This window comes from Silurus meridionalis, chromosome 28 (genome assembly GCF_014805685.1).
Source record: "Silurus meridionalis isolate SWU-2019-XX chromosome 28, ASM1480568v1, whole genome shotgun sequence".
Taxonomy (NCBI): Eukaryota; Metazoa; Chordata; class Actinopteri; order Siluriformes; family Siluridae; genus Silurus; species Silurus meridionalis.
Window position 1 is genome coordinate 10,727,360 of NC_060911.1, and position 23,136 is coordinate 10,750,495.

Here is a 23,136-nt window from a genome sequence, read left to right on the forward strand (position 1 = left end):
GTGTTTAATATAAAGCCTTTATGAAGACACAGAGCATATTTTTATACTTTCATTTATTCAGCATATTCAGTAAGCACTCAGGACCATTGAGATGCTCTCATTCACATTTAAAGGGCAAGTGATAGTTTCCACTTACTGGCATGACATTTGGGATATGGAAAACCCCACAGAAAGCAAACATACTGTATATAACTTGCACAAAAACACCACATAGACACTAACCCAAGCTCAGTATCAAACTCTGGAACCTGTCAGGCAGCAACCTATACATCATAATTAAATTCAGTCTACCTCAAGAATCCATGTCACAATGGATATGGGTTTTATTCCAATTTTCTATTATCATTTTCTGCAGGTAAAATTACTATTTTAGTAGCATGAAGAACAGTGTTCCTCATTTTCTACATCATTTCTTTTTGTTTTAAGCTTCTTCTGAATGGAACATATCTTTACACATTACCCCTATCTTCAACTTGGATCTCAAGAAGCCTTGGCCATGATGAGGATGCTCATAAGAAAGACCATGATGAAGAACACCCACATGAAAAACCTGTCCATTACCTTGGCAACTTTCTTCCACTCTGCTCCTTTGGCCTGGTTTGATCGTTGCTCCCGAAAGCAATTGGCGATGTACTCAATGTTCTGCACCACTTTCTGGTGCTGAGCACACACACAGATGCACTCTTCAGTGCTAGACTTTTTACTGTAGTCTTGCATTGTGTACGGTTCATAAGTGTACCCGTTGAGTTTTTCAGGTGTAGAGAGATCACCCTGTCTCAGCTTCTCCTCCCTCAGGTTTACTGCATTACCATCTCTGCCAATGTGGTGTATGAATTTTGGCTGGTGCGGTTTCTGTGGTGGTATATGTGTTGCGTTCAGAGAATTGAACTGATAGCCATTTGACTGGTTATTTCTGGCATGGTGACAGTCTCTGCCACCGTTATTATACCTGTTATACTGATTAACTGACTCGTCATGTAAATGATTGCTGTAAAAACTGCTGGAGAAATAGTCGTAATTTTCCAGAGTAGCCAGGGGATCCTCAAGAAAAGATGGCACACGTTCACTTTGAGGAGTGGTGCAGTTTTCCCCTACCTCATACACAAAGAAAATCTTTGCCATGTAGTCTATAATTAGAACTTTGGCCCAGTGGGGCACCGGTTTGGCTTCGGCACCACAAAAGTGAATGTTCATGATGAAGATCGTCAATGAGGTGGAGGCTGTAATCATTGTCATGGTTGCGATGTAGTATTTGCCTGTGGCATAAAAACATGCAGCACATAAGCAATAACATTTTTAACAAATAATAATGTAAACATTAGGCAAAAAATCCTGATGACTGATATAAATCCAAAGTATTTAATAAACCCTGTAGCACTATAATTATAACGGACAATCAATTACAAAGCTTTATTCCTATTTAAGAGAATGACTTTGAGAATGAGAATAAATTCTCATAACTTTGAGAATGAGAATAAATTTCATTTATTTCCTCATCAAAATCATCAACTTGTATTCTCAATCCTATACCTACAAGTTTCTTCAAACAGATAATTCTAGAAGTAATTAAACCTCTTCTAGTAGCACTGTTTATGTACCTTAATCTTTTAAACTTGCTGTTATCAACCCCCTAATTAAAAACCTGACCTTGACCCTTCAACTGTCCAACTATAAGCTAATATCAATCCTCCCCTTTATCTCCAAAATTCTCCAAGGTTTTGACACCACTAATCACAATCTCCTCCTTGCTAGACTATAAAATGTTGCTGGAAAGAAGGTAAAAGCTCTCTCCTGGCTTAGGTCATATCTGACTGTTCGTTATCATTTGGTTGATGTAAATGGTGAGTTCTCCACATTTTCTCAGTTAAACTTGTGCTGCAAGGATCTGTCTTAGGCCCACTGCTTTTCTCTTTATATATGCTGCCTTTGGGCAAAATATAAGTAAACATGGTATTAGCTTCCATTGCTGTGCTGATGATACACAGTTGTATATTTCAGCAAAGCCAGATGAGAAAGATGAGCTTAACAATGTTGAGATGTGTGTAAAGGACATTAAACAGGGGATGCTTGATAACATCCTTTTGCTCAACTCGTATAAGACTTACTTTTACTAGGACCACATGCAGTTAGAAGTAAACTTTTAGATTACGTGGATGGTGTTCTGTCTCAGTGTGTGCAGCAGTACAAGACCTTGGTGCAATTGTTGACCCGAGTCTTACCTTTGAGGCTCACGTGTATAATATTACCGGGATCACCGTTTTTCACCTTAGAAATATTGCTAAAATTTGAAATACGATGTTGTTACAGGATGCAAAAAAAACTAGTTGATGCTTTTGTTACATCTAGATTAGACTACTGTAACACTTTACTCTCTGGGTGTTCGAGTAAGTGCATACATAAGCTTCAGTTAGTCCAGAATGCAGCAATAAGGGTCCTTACCAGATCTAGAAAATATGACCACATCAGCCCTGTTTAAATCAGTATACACTGTTCCCAATTAAATCTCACACTAATTATAAATACTACTATTGACGTATAAATCACTTAACAGTCTCGCGTCACAGTATCTGAGTGAACTTCTGTACCATTATGATCCTCCATGCCTACTTAGATCAAAAGGTGCAGGCTATTTGTTGGTACATCAAATAATGAAGACTACAGCAGAAGGCAGATCTTTCTTTATAAAGCCCTACAGTTATGGAACAATCTTCCAATGTCTTCAAACTTCCAAGTGTTAGAGACTCAAACACAGTCTCAGTGTTCAAGTCGAGGCTGAGAACATATTTATTTAGTCAAGTCTTTTATCAGTAGAATTTTTTTAGGTAAAGGAGCAGATCAGAGGGATCATGGATATCGAGTGTTCTGTGAACTGAGATATTTGTATGTTGTCATCCCCTCACCCTAACACATTCATTCAGGTTTGTTGACAATGGTGTGGTGGGTCGTTTCTTATCTCAGAGATCCTTCACATCTGTGTTACCTTCTGGCTCTCACTTTAAGTTATGCTGCCAGAGCAAATCCTGCTGGAGTCCTCAACTGCACAGTGACCTTAACTTTTATACAAAAATAAGGATACTTAATAGTCCATATCTTTCTCTCCCTGTCACCACTTTTCTCTCTCTCTCTATCCCTCTCTCTCCCTCTCCAAATCCAACAACAAATGGACATTTGTGAGTTGGTTTCTCACGGTTTCTTTTTTAGGCCATTGTTAAATTATGGGGAGCGAAAGCTGGCCCGTGTGGTCGGATCCAACAGACGAGCTATTGTAGCTCGAATTGCTGAAGAAGGTAATACTGTTAATGCTCGACAATATTAAGCAGGTGGTCATGATGTTATGCCTGGTTGGTGTATGTGGAAAGAATGGTGTTCATCCCTCCAGTACAGTTTTGTGGAATTCAATTCGATTCATTTTTATTTGTATAGCGCTTTAAACAATGAAAATTTTCTCAAAGCAGCTTTACACAGATAATGTGGTGATTAAAAGTGAATATGTTCTATATAAGTAAGTTTGTCCCTGATGAGCGAGCTGGTGGCGACTGTGGCGAGGAAAAACTCCCCGAGATGGCATAAGGAAGAAACCTTGAGATGAACCAGACTCAAGAGGGAACCCATTCTCATCTGGGTTGCACCGAATGTCCATTTATTGCAGATATACGATGTTGCGGGGTACAGTGATGATGATCGGAAGCAAACTGTATTCCTGAGTCAATGTAGCAGACAGTTGACATTAACTACAGTAAAAATCCATCCTCAAAGCTCCCGTTCTTACTCCAGAATTTCATTTAACCACCCAAGGCGTTGATGAGAAACCGTCCCCAGCTGCACAGAGTAGCCTCCAAATGCAGAGAATACCATCAAGAGGCAGGCCATCTGTGTCAAGCTGCATATGGTGTGAGACAATAACTTACTAAGATAACTACTGCATTGTTTTGTAGTAAAGTAAAGTAATTTAGTACGAGGTGGTATCAAAAAGATTAGCTCTGTGTACAAGAACGTACTTCTAGCATTAATGTGGACTTTGGATACCTGGTAAATGTTTATAAGTGTGTAACATGCTACCTGATTAATTGTTTAGTATTTGTTAAGTGCAAAATTAAGATGGATAACAACAATAACTTCCCATGTGGCAGTTCATGTTTGCCTTATAGCGGAAACCTTAAACCGACATACATGGCTATGAGTCTAAGAGAACATAGCTGATCCTGCTCACAAGGTAGAAAGGTTCTCTCTTCCCTTTTGATAAAAGCAATGCTGGCCAACTTTATATGATGTCATATTTCTTTCCTCTTTGAAACAAAACCTACAAACAAGTCCTACGTAGAAAATTTAAATGGATTAAAACTACCCCCCCCACCCCAAACTCACCAATGAGTGGCACACTCTCAGACGGTGGCATGCTTTCAGCCACCATCATCTGGAACACTGTGAGGGCTAGAAGCACTGTGACTCCGAGTGAGACCTTTTCGCCAGAGTCAGCCGGGAGATAGAAGCCAAGTGGTGCCAGGAAGGAGATTAGAAAGCAGGGGAGGAGCAGGTTGTATATATAGAACGAGGAGCGCCGTTTGAGAAGCACTGTGTAGGTGATGTCTGGGTATGGGTCTGAGCAGCAGCCATACATGATTACATTCCTGACAGCGGGCATGCCATGACATTCCCATTCCACGTTCTCCACAAAGTCTGAGAGGTCACCACTCTTCATACCACCCATGTTAATGTCCACCTAGAGTGAGTCGGGGCAGAAGAATGATCATATATGTGATATGAGATATGCAGATTGTGGTAACATGTGCTCATGCTGTATTGTAGGTCTGTGTCAGATTTTCCATTTAACTCATTTTTTTACTGTCATAATATTTTTAATAATAGATACAGTCAAAAATCAGTCAGAAATCAGTTATTCAGTGTGTTAAAATAGTTTGTAAGTACAAATCTACAGTATCCACTAGGATGGTAATATTCAGCGAATCGCAGCGGTGCATCGGCATAAAATTTAACTATGTGATGCATCAATTTAAAAAAGTGTGCATCAAAGTTGGCATTTGTATCGCAAGGCATCATTTTTAACATATTTGCATCGGTTAAAGTGAAAATTTATTATAGTTATAAAATTATAATAAAGTTAGTTATAAATTATGTAGCACAACTTTAAATAAGATCTGGAGACCTTAAGAACAGTGCAATTTAGAATCGTGGGAAAGTACAGTTTGTATATATATATATATACAGTGAGGAAAATAAGTATTTGAACACCCTGCTATTTTGCAAGTTCTCCCACCTAGAAATCATGGAGGGGTCTGAAATTGTCATCGTAGGTGCATGTCCACTGTGAGAGACATAATCTAAAAAAAAAATCTAGAAATTACAATATATGATTTTTAAACTATTTATTTGTATGGTACAGCTGCAAATAAGTATTTGAACACCTGAGAAAGTCAATGTTAATATTTGGTACAGTAGCCTTTGTTTGCAATTACAGAGGTCAAACGTTTCCTGTAGTTTTTCACCAGGTTTGCACACACTGCAGGAGGGATTTTGTCGTTGTCATGTAATTATCAATAGATGCACTATACTTATATTATTTACAGAGTGACCAATAATTTGTGACCAATATTTTATATGTAGATTGATTTCTCCTTGCTAAACTGTTTCTCAAGCGCATTCTCTCAGCACCACCTCAGAACTTAAGTAAATTGATGATTTTCTGTCTGTCTGAACCAAATAAATAAACATGAACTATCTGTACCACATTGAAATGCATAGCATAATTATTATTATTATTTTTTTTGTGGCATTGTATTGCGTTGAATTGCATTGTGTGCATTGAATCAAATCAAAATCATATTGCACTGCATTGTAATAGGGGTGAAGCGTATCGCATTGGTAGCTGCTTCATATGTATATGTAGTCATATCGGTAGCTATGCAGGGGAGGTGGTAGCCTAGTGGTGAAAGATTTGGATCCAGTGGTTGTTGATTTAAGTCCCAGCCATGCCTGGCTGCCACACTTGTGCCCTTGTAAAAGCAATGCGCATCAGACCCTTGCCGCCCAATGCACCTCATAGTGCAGGAGGACCAAACAAAAAAATGACCATAAATTGTTGACTATACCAGAGTATGGTTAAACGCTTTATTTGTTTGAATACACAAGGCAGAGGCTTGAGAATAAGAACGACCTGGAGAGTGGGTATAATCCGTAATGCGGGTATAATCCATAATGCGGGTAGTCCAGGGATGATCGCCAGTGTGAACCATAGATCGGACGGTGAGCGAGTGGAAATGGGGCCCTTATAAAGGGGAGAGTAGATTAGAGACAGGTGAGAGTGATTAGTGGGAGGGCAAAGCTGGTGGTTCCCTGATATCATCGAGATGTGAATCGCATCGGCCTCAGTTATAGAGATGCACAACCCTTGTATCCACATAAGACTATTCAAATGCAGTGCATGGAAGCAGATACTAAACACTATTATACGGACTCTTCTTACTCACAAGCACTAAACCTCATATTTACTAAGTTGAGTAATTACCTCTTGCACTTTTTCATGTTTTTAAAACATATATTTACAGTGTGTATTTATTTTGTTAGTGTCTCTGTTATGTATCACCTGGTTGCCATTGTAAGTCCAAGAGCCAAAAGTAAGGTTGCACTGCTGGCTATCAAAAGGGAAATAGGAGACATCCACCACGCATGTGCTCTTTGTGATTGCAGGAGCATCCCATGTGATTTCACCTGTGTACCGTAACACTACATTAGTGTCAGGAGGGCCTGACGAGTCTTCTTCATCAGCACTGAAAAAAAGAGAAAGCATGAAAGAAAATTTACATGTACATGTAGCCAGATTTTGTATTTATTTAACAGAACATACACTCACCGGCCACTTTATTAGGTACACCTGTCCAACTGCGCGTTAACGCAAAATTCTAATCAGCCAATCACATGGCAGCAACTCAATGCATTTAGGCATGTAGACATGGTCAAGACGATCTGCTGCAGTTCAAATCGAGCATCAGAATGGGTAAGAAAGGTGATTCAAGTGACTTTGAATGTGGCATGGTTGTTGGTGCCAGACGGGCTGGTCTGAGTATTTCAGAAACTGCTGATCTACTGGGATTTTCACGCACAACCATCTCTAGGGTTTACAGAGAATGGTCTGAAAAAGAGAAAATATGCCAGTGAGTGGCAGTTCTGTGTGCACAAATGCCTTGTTGATGCCAGAGGTCAGAGGAGAATGGCCAGACTGGTTCGAGCTGATAAAAAGGCAACAGTAACTCAAATAACCACTCGTTACAACCGAGGTATGCAGAAGAGCATCTTTGAATGCACAACACATCGAACCTTGAGGCGGCTGGGCTACAGCAGCAGAAGACCACACCGGGTACCACTCCTGACAGCTAAAAACAGAAAACTGAGGCTACAATTTGCACATGTTTACCAAAATTGGACAATAGAAGATTGGAAAAACGTTGCCTGGTCTGATGAGTCTGGATTTCTGCTGCGACATTCGGATAGTAGGGTCAGACTTTGGCATCAACAACATGAAAGCATGGATCCATCCTGCCTTGTATCAACGGTTTAGGCTGGTGGTGGTGGTGTAATGGTGTGGGGGATATTTTCTTGGCACACTTTGGGCCCATTAGTACCAATTGAGCATCGTGTCATCGCCACAGCCTACCTGAGTATTGTTGCTGACTATGTCCATCCCTTTATGACCACAGTGTACCCATCTTCTGATGGCTACTTCCAGCAGGATAACGTGTCATGTCATAAAGCACGAATCATCCCAGACTGGGTTCTTGCACATGACAAAGAGTTCACTGTACTGAAATGCCCTCCAGAGTCACCAGATCTCAATCCAATAGAGCACCTTAGGGATGTGGTGGAGCGGGAGATTCGCATCATGGATGTGCAGCCGACAAATCTGCAGCAACTGCGTGATGCTATCATCTCAATATGGACCAAAATCTCTGAGGAATGTTTCCAGTACCTTGTTGAATCGATGCCATGAAGGATTAAGGCAGTTCTGAAGGCAAAAGGGGGTCCAACCCGGTACTAGTAAGGTGTACCTAATAAAGTGGCCGGTGAGTGTATACTACAACAATCAGGCATATTATGACATAATAACATTATGACTGGTGAGTAAATAACACTGATTATCTCTTCATCATGGCTGGTATTGTATGAGGAAGTCAGGTGTGTCAGAGAAGTATGTGAGGGTGGTGCAGGACATGTATGAGGACAGTGTGACAGCAGTGAAGTGTGCAGTAGGAACGACAGACTGGGGAAGGGGGAAGGTTGGACTGCATCAAGGATAGGCCCTGAGCCCTTTTCTGTTTGCAGTGGTGATGGACAGGTTGACGGACGAGGTCAGACAGGAGTCTCCCTGGACTATGATGTTTGCGGATGATATTGTGATTTGTGATGAGAGTAGTGAGCAGGTTGAGAAGATCCTGGAGAGGTGGAGATATGCGCTGGAGAGAAGGGGAATGAAAGTCAGTAGGAGTAAGACAGAGTACATGTGCGTAAATGAGAGGGAGGGCAGTGGAGTGGTGTGGTTGCAGGGAGAAGAGGTGGAGAAGGTGGAGGAGTTCAGGTACCTGGGGTCAACAGTGCAAAGTAATGGAAAGTGTGTTAGGGGAGTAAAGAAAAAAGTGCAGGCGGGGTGGAGTGGGTGGAGAAGAGTGACAGAAGTGATGTGTGATAGAAGAGTATCTGTGAGAGTGAAAGGGAAAGTTTATAGGACTGTGGTGATAGGTGTCATTGGGAGTGATGAGGATGGACAAGATTAGAAATTAGTTTATTAGAGGGACAGCCCATGTAGGACGTTTTGGTGACAAGGTGAGGGAGGCGAGATTGAGATGTTTGGACTTGTACAGAGGAGGAACATGAGTTATATTGGTAGAAGAATGCTAAGGATGGAGCCACCAGGAAGGAGGAAAAGAGGAAGACCAAGGAGGAGGTTTATGGATGTGGTGAGGGAAGACATGCAGGTAGTTGGTGTGAAAGAGGCAGATGTAGAGGACAGGGTGGTATGGAGACGGATGATCTGCTGTGGCGACCCCTAATGGGAGCAGCCGAAAGAAGAAGAAGAAGATCTCTTCATCATGGCAACTCTTGGCGAGTGGGATATTATTAGGCAGCATGTAAAAATTTTTGTCCTCAAATTTGATGTGTTAAAAGCAGGAACAATTGGCATGCGTAAGGATTTGAGCGAGTTTGACCAGGACCAAATTGTGATGGCTAGACAACTGGGTGAGAGCATCTCCAAAACTGCAGCTCTTGTTGGCTTTTCAAAATCTGCAGTGGTCAGTATCTATCCAAAGTGCTCCAAGGTAGGAACAGTGGTGAACTGGTGACAGGGTCATTGACAGAAAAAGGGGGAACAACACAATATTAGGCAGGTGGTCATAATGGTATGCCCGAGCTGTGTATGTGGTTACATACTACTACTACTACTATGAGATTATAATGCTACAGGCAGCTAAGCATGGTTATTGATTAACAAAAGAAACGCTGGTTCAAAAAAAAGCAAATATTTGTGTGTATATATATATATATATATATATATATATATATATATATATATATATATATATATATATATATAAGAATTATAAACTGCGTTACTTGTTGTAAAGGACAATGTCGGGTCTCCAGACCAGATCACTAGGGATGCGGATGACCTCCAGACCATCATACTCATCTTTATCCCACCGTAAATACGCATCATGCCAGATCTGCCGCACCCATAAATATGTGGTCAGCACCTGGTTTCTCTCATCCTATCAACAAAAGATATATACATTTGCCATAAAAAAAAAGTTTAATTCGCTGCCAATATTCATTCATCATTCATTCATCAATCCATCATTCCATAAAATTCTAACCACACTGATACTCCAGCAGTGGTAAAGTGGTTAAAATAGAGTATAGAATTAGGATTTTGGCAACAGATTACTGTTGGCTATCAGGCTGTTTCAGCCATTAGAACTAACCCAAGTCCCTGGACCCATTGTTCCTAGTTCCATCATTGTGGCCCCAGTTTGCTGAAAAACTGAGATAGGTTTTTTATTAATAGATAATTTACATTTACAGCATCTACAGAACTCTCTTATCCAGAGCAACTTACAAGTGAGCAATAGAGGGTTAAGGGCCTTGATCAAGGGTCCAGCAGTGGTGGTGCTGGGATTTTAACTTGTGACCATCTGATCTAGTCCAGAGTGGATATGTGAAGAGGTGCCTATGGTGGGCCAGTGATTAAAGCAGAGGCATCAGGTTTAGTGGCTGCTTCTACCACCTGTCCCCAGGTAAGAGCCCAAACGATGTACCCAGGTTTGGATCACAATGATTGAAAATGCACAATTCTAAATTTCTTCTTCAGAAATTTTAAATTGTGCATTTTCAATGCACATAACTTCATTTATGGACATCTATGATGTTTGATTTCTTTGCATGTGTGGATTACATGGGTTGTTACCAACAGGTGTGCAGGATGTGGAGGTTAAACAAGAACAGCGGGTAAAATAAGTATTGAACACGTCACAATTTTTTTCAGTAAATATATTTCTTAAGGTGCTATTGACATGTAATCTTTACCAGATGTTAGTAACAACCCATGTAATCCACACATGCAAAGAAATCATAGATGTCCATAAATGAAGTTATGTGTAATAATATGAAATGACACATAGAAACAGTATTGAGCACAGGATGAAAGGGAGGTGAAAAAAGGAAGCTATGGGAAGCCAAGTCACCAGCTAAAATTAATCAGTAATTAGAAAGCAATCCTGCCCTGTCTTAGTGCAAATTAATATCAGCTGGTTCAGTCCCAACTAATGGCCTATATACAGTGCCTTGCAAAAGTATTGACGTATTGGCGTTTTTCCTATTTTGTTGCCTTACAACTTGGAATTAAAATTGATTTTTATTTGGATTTCATGTAATGGACATACACAAAATAGTCCAAATTGGTGAAGTGAAATGAAAAAAATAACTTGTTTCAAAAAATTCAAAAAAATAAATAACGGAAAAGTGGTGCGTGCATATGTATTCACCCCCTTTGCTATTAAGCCTCTAAATAAGATCTGGTGCAACCAATTACCTTCAGAAGTCACGTCTTCTTCTTCTTCTTTCGGCTGCTCCCATTAGGGGTCGCCACAGTGGATCATCCGTCTCCATACCACCCTGTCCTCTACATCTGCCTCTTTTACACCAACTACCTGCATGTCTTCCCTCACCACATCCATGAACCTCCTTCTTGGCCTTCCTTTTTTCCTCCTACCTGGTGGCTCCATCCTCAGCATTCTTTTACCAATATAATTCATGTCCCTCCTCTGCACATGTCCAAACCATCTCATGTCACCATGTCACCAAAACATCCTACATGCGCTGTCCCTCTAATAAACTAATTTCTAATCTTATCCATCCTCGTCACTCCCAACGAAAACCTCAACATCTTCAGCTCTGCTACCTCCAGCTCCACCTCCTGTCTTTTACTCAATGCCACTGTCTCTAATCCATACAACATTGCAGGTCTCACCACAGTCCTATAAACTTTCCCTTTCATTTTTGCAGATACCCTACTATCACAAATCACTCCTGTCACTCTTCTCCACCCACTCCACCCTGCCTGCACTGCCTACACACGTAATTACTAAAATAAAGTCCACCTGTGTGCAATCTAAGTGTCACATGATCTCAGTATATATATTTACACCTGTTCTGAAAGACCCCAGAGTCTGCAACACCACTAAGCAAGGGGCACCACCAGGCAAGCGGCACCATGAAGACCAAGGAGCTCGCCAAACAGGTCAGGGACAAAGTTGTGGAGAAGTACAGATCAGGGTTGGGTTATAAAAAAATATCCAAAACTTTGAACATCCAACGGAGCACCATTAAAGCCATTATTAAAAAATGGAAAGAATATGGCACCACAACAAACCTGGCAAGAGAGGGCCGCCCACCAAAACTCCTGGACCAGGCAAGGAGGGCATTAATCAGAGAGGCAACAAAGAGACCAAAGATAACCCTGAAGGAGCTGCAAAGCTCCACAGCGGAGATTGAAGTATCTGTCCATAGGACCACTTTAAGCCGTACACTACACAGGGCTGGGCTTTACGGAAGAGTGGCCAGAAAAAAGCCATTGCTTAAAGAAAAAAATAAGCAAACACGTTTGGTGTTCGCCAAAAGGCATGTGGGAGACTCCCCAAACATATGAAAGAAGGTACTCTGGTCAGATGAGACTAAAATTTTGCTTTTTTCCCATCAAGGAAAACGCTATGTCTGGCGCAAACCCAACACCTCTCATCACCCCGAGAACACCATCCCATGGTGTGGCAGCATCATGCTGTTTTTCATCAGCAGGGACTTGGAAACTGGTCAGAATTGAAGGAATGATGGATGGCGCTAAATACAGGGAAATTCTTGATGGAAACCTGTTTCAGTCTTCCAGAGATTTGAGACTGGGACAGAGGTTCACCTTCCAGCAGGACAATGACCCTAAGCATACTGCTAAAGCAACACTCGAGTGGTTTAAGGTGAAACATTTAAATGTCTTGGAATGGCCTAGTCAAAGCCCAGACCTCAATCCAATTGAGAATCTGTGGTATGACTTAAAGATTGCTGTACACCAGCAGAACCCATCCAACTTGAAGGAGCTGGAGCAGTTTTACCTTGAAGAATGGGCAAAAATCCCAGTGGCTAGATGTGCCAAGCTTATAGATACATACCCCAAGAGACTTGCAGCTGTAATTGCTGCAAAAGTTGGCTCTACAAAGTATTGACTTTGGGGGCATGAATAGTTATGCACGCTCAAGTTTTCTGTTTTTTTGTCTTATTTCTTGTTTGTTTCACAATAAAAAATATTTTGCATCATTACCAAGGTGTCACACAAGAAACATCTCATTGTTGCAAAACACGCTGATGGCATTTCTAAACTTCTGAATGTTCATTCTGCTGGGGCCATAATCCAGAAGTGGAAAGAACATTTAACCATAAACCAGCCATGACCAAGTGCTCCAGAAAGACCTGAAATTAGTGGGTACAATTGTTTTAAAGAAAACAATAAGTAATGCTCACCACGCAAGACTCTATTTCTGAAGAAAAAGCATGTTGAAGCTTGTTTAAAGTTTGCTGCCAGAATTTGGACAAGTCTGTGAAATACTGGGAGAATATAGTCTGGTCAGATGAGACCAAAATTGAACTCTTTTGATAAATTTTTTGGATGATGTAATATTCACCATGTTTGGAGGACAAATGGCAGTAACCATCACCCCAAAACCACCATAACAACAGTGAAGTTTGGATGTGGGAACATCGTGATATGGGCCTGTTGTTCAGCCTACAATACTGGCAAACTTCATATAATTAAAGGAAGTATGAATGAAAAAATTTACAGAGACATTCTTGATTCAAATCTGCTGCCATCTACCAGGATAATGAAGATGAAACGAGGGTGGGCATTTAAGCAAGACAGTGATCCCAAACTCACAGCCAAGGAAACTCTCAGTTGGTTTCAGAAGAAAAAATAAAGCTGCTAAGATCTAAGCAGTCTGACAAAATATGAATGATAAAATCACAAATAAAAGATTATTTTTTTTTGCACTGATGCGATAAGTAAAACCCCAAACCACAAACAGCCGCTAATGCCTCACAAGATCGCACAGTTAATAAAAACAAATCTAGTCATGCACACACTCATAGGTACATTGTGGAATCAAGTATAACCAAGTTATTATCAAGTAAAATATCAAATTATACTCAAGGCCTTTTCTGAAACTTGTAAAAAAGAATCTGCAATTTGAATGAATCCTATCAAACCATTCCAGTGAAAATGAACCCTAAGAAAATAGGCTAAAACGCTGCTGATGGCTGGATAATTTGATTTTGATTGTTCAATTGTGTTCATTCATTAATTCAACTTCACCACCTTCATGTTAGAATGTATTTGTTTGTTAGTTTCCATGGTGTTGTAGTTCTTTCTTTTGCTAGTCCAAATATAACTTGCTGTATTACAACTACAAATCAGACCAACATTCAACAGCCAATCAGCTTTTTGTTACTGGCATGATTTTCTCTCAAAATTTCCACAGATCTTTTGAGAGAGAAATGCAATTTTAGTGATATTTGGTATAAAAATAAAAAAACAGACAGGTTGACCTGTCTTTCAAGACAGACGTGGTGTCATAGGAGCTTCCCATAGTGAAACACCTCACTCTGTTATCAAAGAACCAGGGATTAAGTTTAGTAAAGCATCATTATTTTTCTTACTTTGCTCTGTGTTTCACTATGGGACCTATAGACCACTCCCGGATTGCACATGATCCCGCTATACCAAATTACATGGGCTCTGACCTTCTGGCTCCTAGCACTGCATGTGCTAAGGATGATTGAGACACATTCCATCTATAAAATTGCACAAAAGTCTGTGGCGTAGCCCAACTAGCTGCCGCACAAATTTCCTGAACAGAAACTCCCTTAAGTAGTGCCCATGATGGGCCCTTAGACCCTCAGGCACCTGAGAACCTCTGCATTCATATGCTAGAGATATAGCCTCAACAATCCAGTGGGACAGTCGCTGTCTTGACAATGGCTTTCCCTTCTGAGGAGCAGCCCAAGACACAAATAGCTAGTCATTCTTCCTGAAGCTTGCTGTTCTCTTGACATATGTATGGAGAGTCCGCACTGGACACAAAGAATTCAACCTCTCCTCCTACCAAGAAGAGAATGGAGGGTGGTGGAAAGCCGAAAGCTCTGCAATGGGACATCTATAAGAAGAATCCAGTACTTTAGGTACAAACGCCGGGTTAGGGCAAAAGGAAACATTTAAGAGCCCTGGGACAAACTAAAACAGGATGGACTGACAGAAAAGGCTTGCAGCTCACTCACACGCTTAGCTGTCACCAGAGCCACAAGCAGCGTCGTCTTAAGAGAAAGAAATTTCAACCCTATGCAATCGAATGGCTCGAAAGGGTGTTGAGAAAGGGCCTCCAAGAGCAAAGGCAGATCCCACAGTATAACCATCTGTCTAGACACCAGCCTCTTACGGCGTGCTCCTTTCATAAAACGACTTATTAAAGGGTGCCAACCTGCAGGCTTGTTGCCAAACCCGACATGACATGCAGAAATAGCTGCTGGATATACTTTCAAAGTAGAAAAAGCTTTCCTTTTGTCCAGCAAATCCTGGAGAAAATATAATGTCTCCCACTGAACACTGGAAAGAGACAATGTGGCTATGGCTGCACCACTCTTCAAAGACTCGCCATTTATTGTTATAAAGTGTGCTAGTAGATAAGGCTATGGCACTCTGAATAGTGTGTATAACTGATGGGGGTTAAACTGCAACACTCAAGTTCCACCTTTCACGGGCTTGGCCCAGAGAGCTATCCTGTCTGGGTGTGGATGAAAAATCTCCCCTCCCGCCTGGGACAGGAGGTCCCTCCGTGAAGGGAGTGGCCACGGCTGATCTGACAGCAGTTGAACTATCTCAGCGACCCAGTGTCTGGATGCCCAGCGTGGAGCTATCAGAACCAGTGACAAGCCCAGTTCCCTGACTCTGACTAGAATGGGGGAAATCAAGCTCAATGGATAGAATGCAAGGACATTCGGCCATGGGCGTCCACACCCAACGGTGCATTTTTGTACCTTAGAGAGAAGTACAGAGGACACTGAGCTTTTTCTCATGAGGCGAAGTGATCTACAGCAGCCCGGCTGTATCTCTGCCATATCTGCTCCACCACTTAGGTGTGCAGCTTCCATTCCCCGTATAGGGGAACAATAAATCCGCACACCTTTTCCATATGCCTGGGACATGAGTGGCTCTAATAGATAAGAACCTTGTGTCAACATTATCAGTTTTCTTGCCAACTGATGCAACTGGAGGGAGCGTATGCCTCTCTGCCGGTTGATGTAAGAGACCACCGTGAAATTGTTGGTTTTCACTAGGACATGTTGACCCTTTATGAAGGTCAGAAAATGTTTCAGCACTAGAATCAATGTCAACAACTCCAAGTAGTTTATATGTCTCAGGATTCACAGCTCTGCCCATTAAGGTCACTCCCCAGCCCACTAGGGATGCGTCCGTCATTATAGTAACTCTCGACAACACCACCCCCAAGGGAATCCCTGACCGAAGAGTCGCGGGGTTTCTCCATTGGCAGAGCTTTTTGATGCATGCATGCGTTACTCTAACCGGTCAACTGAGATGTCACCGGGGACACAACCGCAGATGCGCAACCCATCGCTGGAAATTTCTCATCATGAGAAGTCCCAAATGTACTACAGAAATTACAGAGGCCATTAAACTCAGCATCCGTAAGCACACTCTGAATGGGACTAAAGTCCCCGTCTGAAAACGGGAGAGACACTGTATGAGAGATGCAATTCTCCTCTCTGTCAGCGTGACTTGATAGGAGAGGGAATCTATACTGAGCCCTAGATATTAAGCGAACTGCGCAGGTTTAAGGCAGCTCTTTTCCCTGTTTATTCTGAATCCTAAGTTGTAGAGATGCGTGACCACGCTCTTCGCATCTCTGATCGCTCGCTCTCTCAATGAGAAGCATATCAGATAATCGTCTATTTTAGACAAAATTCGTATCCCGTTGTTCCTCAACGGTAAAAGAGCCGCTTTCACACATTTGCTCCCTCTCTTCGGGATCACAAAGATATTTTTTGCAAACTACTGCCCTCGGCTGTCCGCCTGGATGCAAAAGTGCCACATTTATTGTGTTTTTTTAATTGTATACATCTGGGAAATAAGAATACCAGTGAAGATTTGGGAGAAGAATGTTGTCCTATATGTGTCTGTTATAGGATTCCAGCTGCTCACCAGTTCTGAGTGTCCTTTGTTGTATTTTTTGTTTCATGATGCGCCAAATGTTTTTAAATGGTGAAAGGTGGAGATGGCAGGCAGGCCAGTTCAGCACCTGGACTACTACAAAGTCATGCTATTGTAATAGAATAGTAATTTTGCTCAAATATGCAAGGCCTTCACTAAAAAAACAAAAGACCTGTATAAACCCATCTAAAACCTGTATATACTGTTTAGCATTGACAAAGCTTTTCCAAATGTACAAGCTGCCCATTTAGGCACTAATGCACTGCCATAACATCATGTTTGTGGCTTTTTGTACTGAGCGCTGATAACATGCTGGATGGTCCCTCTCCTCTTTAGTCTTACTGTATTTTTCGGACTATAGGCCGCTACTTTTTTCCCACGTTTTGAACCCTGTGGCTTAAACAACGAAGCGGCTATGGATTTTTCCTGGGTTTTTCCCGGTTTCACAAACTTCAAGCCAAAAAACTGAACCCCATAACATTAGACCAATGAAATTTCCGAACGGAAACAAAAAAACGCACCTCACCTGTGTTCTGAGCTGCACGGCATCGGGAGAAAAAACTTCCATCGGGTGATTTTTAAACGCATGACAACGCCAAAAGATAAACTCCCGAGAGAAATAGTTGTGAAAGGAAGGAGGAAGACAGTGAACAATGACTTTCTTGGTCGGCTACTGTTTAGATACAAGCCGTTGTAACGCGTTGAGTCAGGGTGAAGGGAGAGCTCGCTATGCTATGCTCCTAAAGGAAGCGCAACATATTTCTACCGTTACACCGTGTGTACTGTGTCTTTCGTTAAAGCCTGTGTAAAGTACATTAGTGTAGACACTAATATATATAGTATATAAATATATATTATAGACAGGTGCAGCTTATTCATGTTAAAAATAAAAATATTTGTAAAATTCAGTGGGTGCGGCTTATATATAATGCGCTTTATAGTCCGGAAATTACGGTAATTACTTTTGGAGGTTTCCAAAAATACATTTCTGACCACAGAACAGTTTTCCTCTTTGTCAAAGTACATTTTAATTGTACAAGTATTATACAAGTACATTTTAAATGAGCATTGGCCCAGAGAGGACAGAAGCGTTTCTGGATCATGTTCACCAATGGCTTCTTCTTTGCATGTTAGATATTTCATCTACATTTGTGGATGACATGGCAAACTGTGTTTACAGACATTTTTGAAGGTGATTATAAGCCCATGCAGTGATTTCCATTACAGAATCATGACTGTTTTTAATGCAGTGCCATGTGAGGGCCCAAAGATCAAAGGCCCAATATTGATTTTCACCCCTTGTCCCTTCTGCACAAAGATTTCTCCAGATTCTTTCAAACTTTTGATTATATTATATTTGATGATATTATGTACTGCATAGGGATTGAGATCCCATGGGGTCCCAACACAAATCTTGTGAGACCAAGTGGTTTTACTTTTGTTGTGGATGGGAGTTGGCGGTCAAACAAATATAGCATGAATCCTGGCATCACGCAGATTCCGCTAGTGGTAATGTTTTGTTTGAAAGTTGTTTAAGTTAGTGTTTTAAGGCTATTAAAATTTTTTTATAAAAATCCCAGTGTTTTTTATGTGCAGTGCTTTACTAAAAGCATTGCTAAAGTTTAATGGTTTATGTTTGTTATTATTCTGTAAGTTAATCGCAGCCCTGACGTGTATTAGCACACGTTGCGGGAGCGGGACACACACGTTGCAGGAGTGGGACACACACGTTGCGGGAGTGGGACACACACTTTGCGGGAGCGGGACACACACTTTGCGGGAGCGGGACACACACTTTGCGGGAGCGGGACACAGACGTTGCAGGAGTGGGACACACACTTTGCAGGAGCAGGACACACACGTTGCAGGAGTGGGACACACACTTTGCAGGAGCGGGACACACACATTGCAGGAGAGGGACACACACGTTGCAGGAGCGGAAAACGCACTTTGCGGGAGCGGGACACACACTTTGCGGGAGCGGGACACACACTTTGCGGGAGCGGGACGCACACGTTGCAGAAGCGGGCGGTAATGGTCACAAATTCAGTGGGATTGGGATTAAGAAAACAGTCCCACGCAGGGCTCTATTATGCTCTGTAAATTATATTCAACTGTTTTGCAATTTGTTAAGGAACATTATTCTGAAAATTTTCCACAATTTGTAGACACAGACTTTCACAGATTGGTGAAGCTCTGCCCATCTGCCTATGGGAGAGTGGTAGCTTAGTGGTTAAGGTGCTGGGTTACTGATCGGGAGGTGCAAGCCCTGGGAGGTTCAAGCCCTGGTATTGCCAAGCTGCCACTCTTGGGCCCTTAAGCAAGGCCCTTATCCCTCTTTGCTTGGCCAACCCTGCGCTCTGACCCCAGCTTCTGAGCAAGCTGGGATATGCAAAGAACAAATTTCACTGTGCTGTAATGTATATGTGACAAATAAAGGCTATTCTATTCTATTTTTACTTCTGAGAGACTCTGCCTCTAAGATACACTATTTATACCCAGTCATCCTACTGACCTGTTATCAATTAACCTGATTAGATGTAAAATGTTTCTCTAACTGTTTAATTTTAATAACTTAAATTAAACTTAAACTTAAATTTTAAATACTTTTTTTGAGACGTGTTGCAGCCATCAAATTCAAAATTAGCTTATTTTTTCAAAAATATATTTACTCTTTTGCTCAAGTTAAACATTTGATATGTTTTCCATGTTCTATTAAGAATAAAATACAGGTTTATTAGATTTGCTAATCATTGCATTCTGTGTTTTATTTACATATTATATCAAACTCTTTTGTATTAAAAAGGTGGTACAACTTTTCAGTTGGATAAGCTTTTAAATGAAACAGTAAAATATAGTTAGGCAGAATCACGACCTAAAATCTGTGTCATACTGTATGCGGTTTCATCACTGCAGGCAGAAGGGCATAGTGAATGTACTTTAAATCAACCACAAGAAGACCAAGAGGAAGCTGGAGGTGGCATGTTTTGCATTACTGCTGTTGACCTAAATATCAGAGACAATGGTTAGAGCTGAGAAGTTTTCTCACCATCTTACAAAGCCATCTCTCTGTAGTTACTGCTTATGATGTGTGCACATGTGTGTACGCGTGTATATGGTGGGGGTGTATGTGTGTGTGTGTGTGGAGGGGGTGACCTCACCATATCTTTTATCTGCGAGAGTGTAATCTGCAATGTAACATTAAGAGCCTTGTCCGTGTCCTCCACAGGCCTCAAAGCCTTAGAGTAATTATCCATCAGATTGTTGAGAAGCTTCTGAGCGTAGCGGCCTTGAGCAGATAGCGCCACTGCAGTAAAAAAAGAGAGAGTAATGGGGACAGAAAGAGATTTAGTACAGGTGGATTTTACACTGGTTTGGTTTGCATTTTGAACAACAGAATACAAGAGTTGATGTGATCAAACACACACATAGTCAAAATTGGAAAGTAACAATTTAGGTTTTTAGATGAATTTTAAATGTAAAAAAATGTTTAATTCTGTTATTTTACTTAAGTATTTTTTGGTTAAAAAAAACATTTAAAATTAATTTTAAATAATTTTAAATAATATCAGATAACAAATAATAATATTTGAATAAATAAATAAATCATTAAATAAATAAAAATAATGTAGGGGGAAAAATCAAGGCCCGGAAAAACTACTGCGCTGATTGATTGATGGACAGAGAACAAACATGCTAAACTCACAAAAAAGAAAGATGGAGACGGACAAGACAGACGGCAGTTATGCAGACTTGACTGAGAGCGAAATGCTGTCAAATCCAAAGTTGTTCAATGTGTGCACGTATTGTCTGAATCCTGAATCTGCATTTGCAATTTCTCTTATCATAAACGACATTATAAACTTTTTTTGCTGCTGAGAACTTACATTAGACTCGTCATGGGTTGGTGTTTTTTGTTTTTGTTATTGCACTTTAACTTGTAAAGGAGTTCCTTTAATTATAAACAATTAGAAAGTAAATTTCACGCTGAGTAAATTTTAAATGACCTACCTTTTACTTGTACTTTAGTAGATTTTAAGACTGGTAACTTTACATGTATTTAAGTAAAATGTCATTCAAATAACAGTACTTTTACTTGAGTAGAACATTTTACAACCTCAGCATATAGTATCATGTACATAAAAACACAAAGGTATATTCATAAACATTACTGATATTTTTAATCACGTAAAAAACTGCCTAAGAAATGACCAATATACATATTAACTTAAGAAGTGAAACATAATAGGTTTGTACTGTCATAGGACAAAAAAATCTAAATGGCAGGTGTGTATGATGTACAATAACTTTCTTGAAGCAGGGGTAAGATGACAGATTTTTTTATCTTCTTTTTTCTCACATTCTGGTTATTCAATATTTCCTATCCACTAGCTACAAACTAAGGCTAGTGAAGTGTAGCACATGCTTCCTCCAAGACACATAAATCCAGACACTACCTGTTTATGAGCTGCTCTTTATGTCACAGAGTCTACAAACCCGGATCTACAGTAAAAGCTCTCTGCCACATACATTGTATTACATACCCTCATTAATGGTTATTGGCATTCTTTCAAGAGAGAGAAAGAGAGTAATGCAATAATCCTCCCATCCAGAGACCATTGACAATTTTGTTTAATTAGACTGCTGGTCATGAATGGCTCTGTTGTAAAGTGCTGTTACTGGATACAGAGTTACTTGGATATTAAACATCTCTTCAGAGAAAACTTCACTATATCAAGTAGGTGCCATACTGTAGTTACAGCATTAATTATACAACATTTATTTATTTACTTCATAAAATTATGTTTGTTTAGGAAATTTTTATTACAGTAAAATTATATAATTCACTATCATGCAACATTAGTCACTACTCACCATGAAGTCGCATACTGATAAGAAGTCCAAGAATGCAAACCTTCATCTTTTTTTTATACTTAAATCAAGTTGACCAAAACGACAAAAACAAATAGATTAAATACCTCAGTAGGGGCAGGATTTAAAAGCCACAGCTATGGGTGTGCGCTACTCGCATAGTGCTCAGGCACAGGCTGACTTTACAGCACACTACATACAGAGCAAGGCCTGAATGTCAATCTTCCTGTGTCTGTGGAACAAGACCTGGGGTATCACATAGCATGTGAACACACACACACACATACACACATTTTCTCTTAGTATCTAAGGAAACCAGGTGAAATCATGATCTCCAAACACAGGGTTGCATTAGCATGACAGAAAAATGCCATCACCTGGTAGAGTATTTGAAATATTAAAATTCAGATTTAATGTAAAGTGTTTGTTGAAGTCACAGGCTCATCTCATCTTACAATATCTGGTAACACGTTACTTAAGGATAGTGTTCCTAGGGCAACATGCAGTAACACCTGCACTGCTTCCTCGTGACATGTGACATAATCATACTTAAATACTGTGAGGCATTTCAACGAATATAAAACAAAATTCAGAAATGTAAGAGGAACATAAACCATGAGCACAAGGAGAACAAGAATAAGACAGCAGGTAAAACAGGACAAATAAGCAAAGGACTCTTGATGAGCAAATGAGCAAAGGACTCTTCACTGACATCTTTATCATCTCCCTGAGCAGCAAGGTTGTTCCTACGTGCCTCAAGACAACGACCATCTTCCCCATGTCGAAGAAGTCTATAGTTTCCAGGAGGAACGCTGTTTCATTTCACTGTGTACTGCGTCAGCTATGTATGGTTGAAATGACAATAACATAGTCAAGTCAATGACAATGACTTGACTTGACTTGACTTTTGGAACTTCACTGTCTCGGATCGCAAGACCCAACAGAGGATAGTGAGGACAGATCATCGGAGTCTCTCTCCACTCTATCACGGACATTTACACCACACACTGCATACGCGAAATCAACAGCATTGTGGACGACCCCACACACCCCTCACACACATATAACTCTCCTACCATCAGGAAAGAAGTCCTGAAGCATTCGGGCCTCACATCCAGACTGTGCAACAGCTTTTTCCCGCAAGCCATCAGGTTTCTCAACACAGAACTGAACTGAAACTGAAACTCTCACACACACACACACACACACACACACACTCACTGAACTGTGTGTTACTGAACTGTACAACCTGAACTTAACACGCACTCATTACTCATCTCAATCCATTCCACCACCATTTTTTATTATTATTTATATTTAATCATATTATTCTGTTTACATGCTGTTTTTTTGCACCTCTTGACTGCTGCTACTGCTGTTTTTGCACTGCATTGTGTTTCTGGTTACAAATACTCTTTGTTCATAGTCCTTTATAG

At 40.6% G+C, this 23,136-nt stretch overlaps 1 protein-coding gene across 1 annotated transcript; it reads right to left on the reverse strand.

Annotated features, from left to right (window-relative positions):
* On the reverse strand, window positions 1-22,829 carry chrna9a (cholinergic receptor, nicotinic, alpha 9a). Its single transcript, XM_046842702.1, has 6 exons — window positions 22,777-22,829; window positions 19,990-20,135; window positions 9,622-9,776; window positions 6,602-6,785; window positions 4,366-4,720; window positions 1-1,256 (listed from the first exon to the last, which is right to left on the reverse strand). Exons 1-6 carry the CDS (start codon window positions 22,799-22,801, stop codon window positions 481-483), a joined length of 1,641 nt encoding a protein of 546 aa, XP_046698658.1. The 5' UTR covers window positions 22,802-22,829; the 3' UTR covers window positions 1-480.
* Window positions 22,830-23,136: the final 307 nt, after the last annotated feature.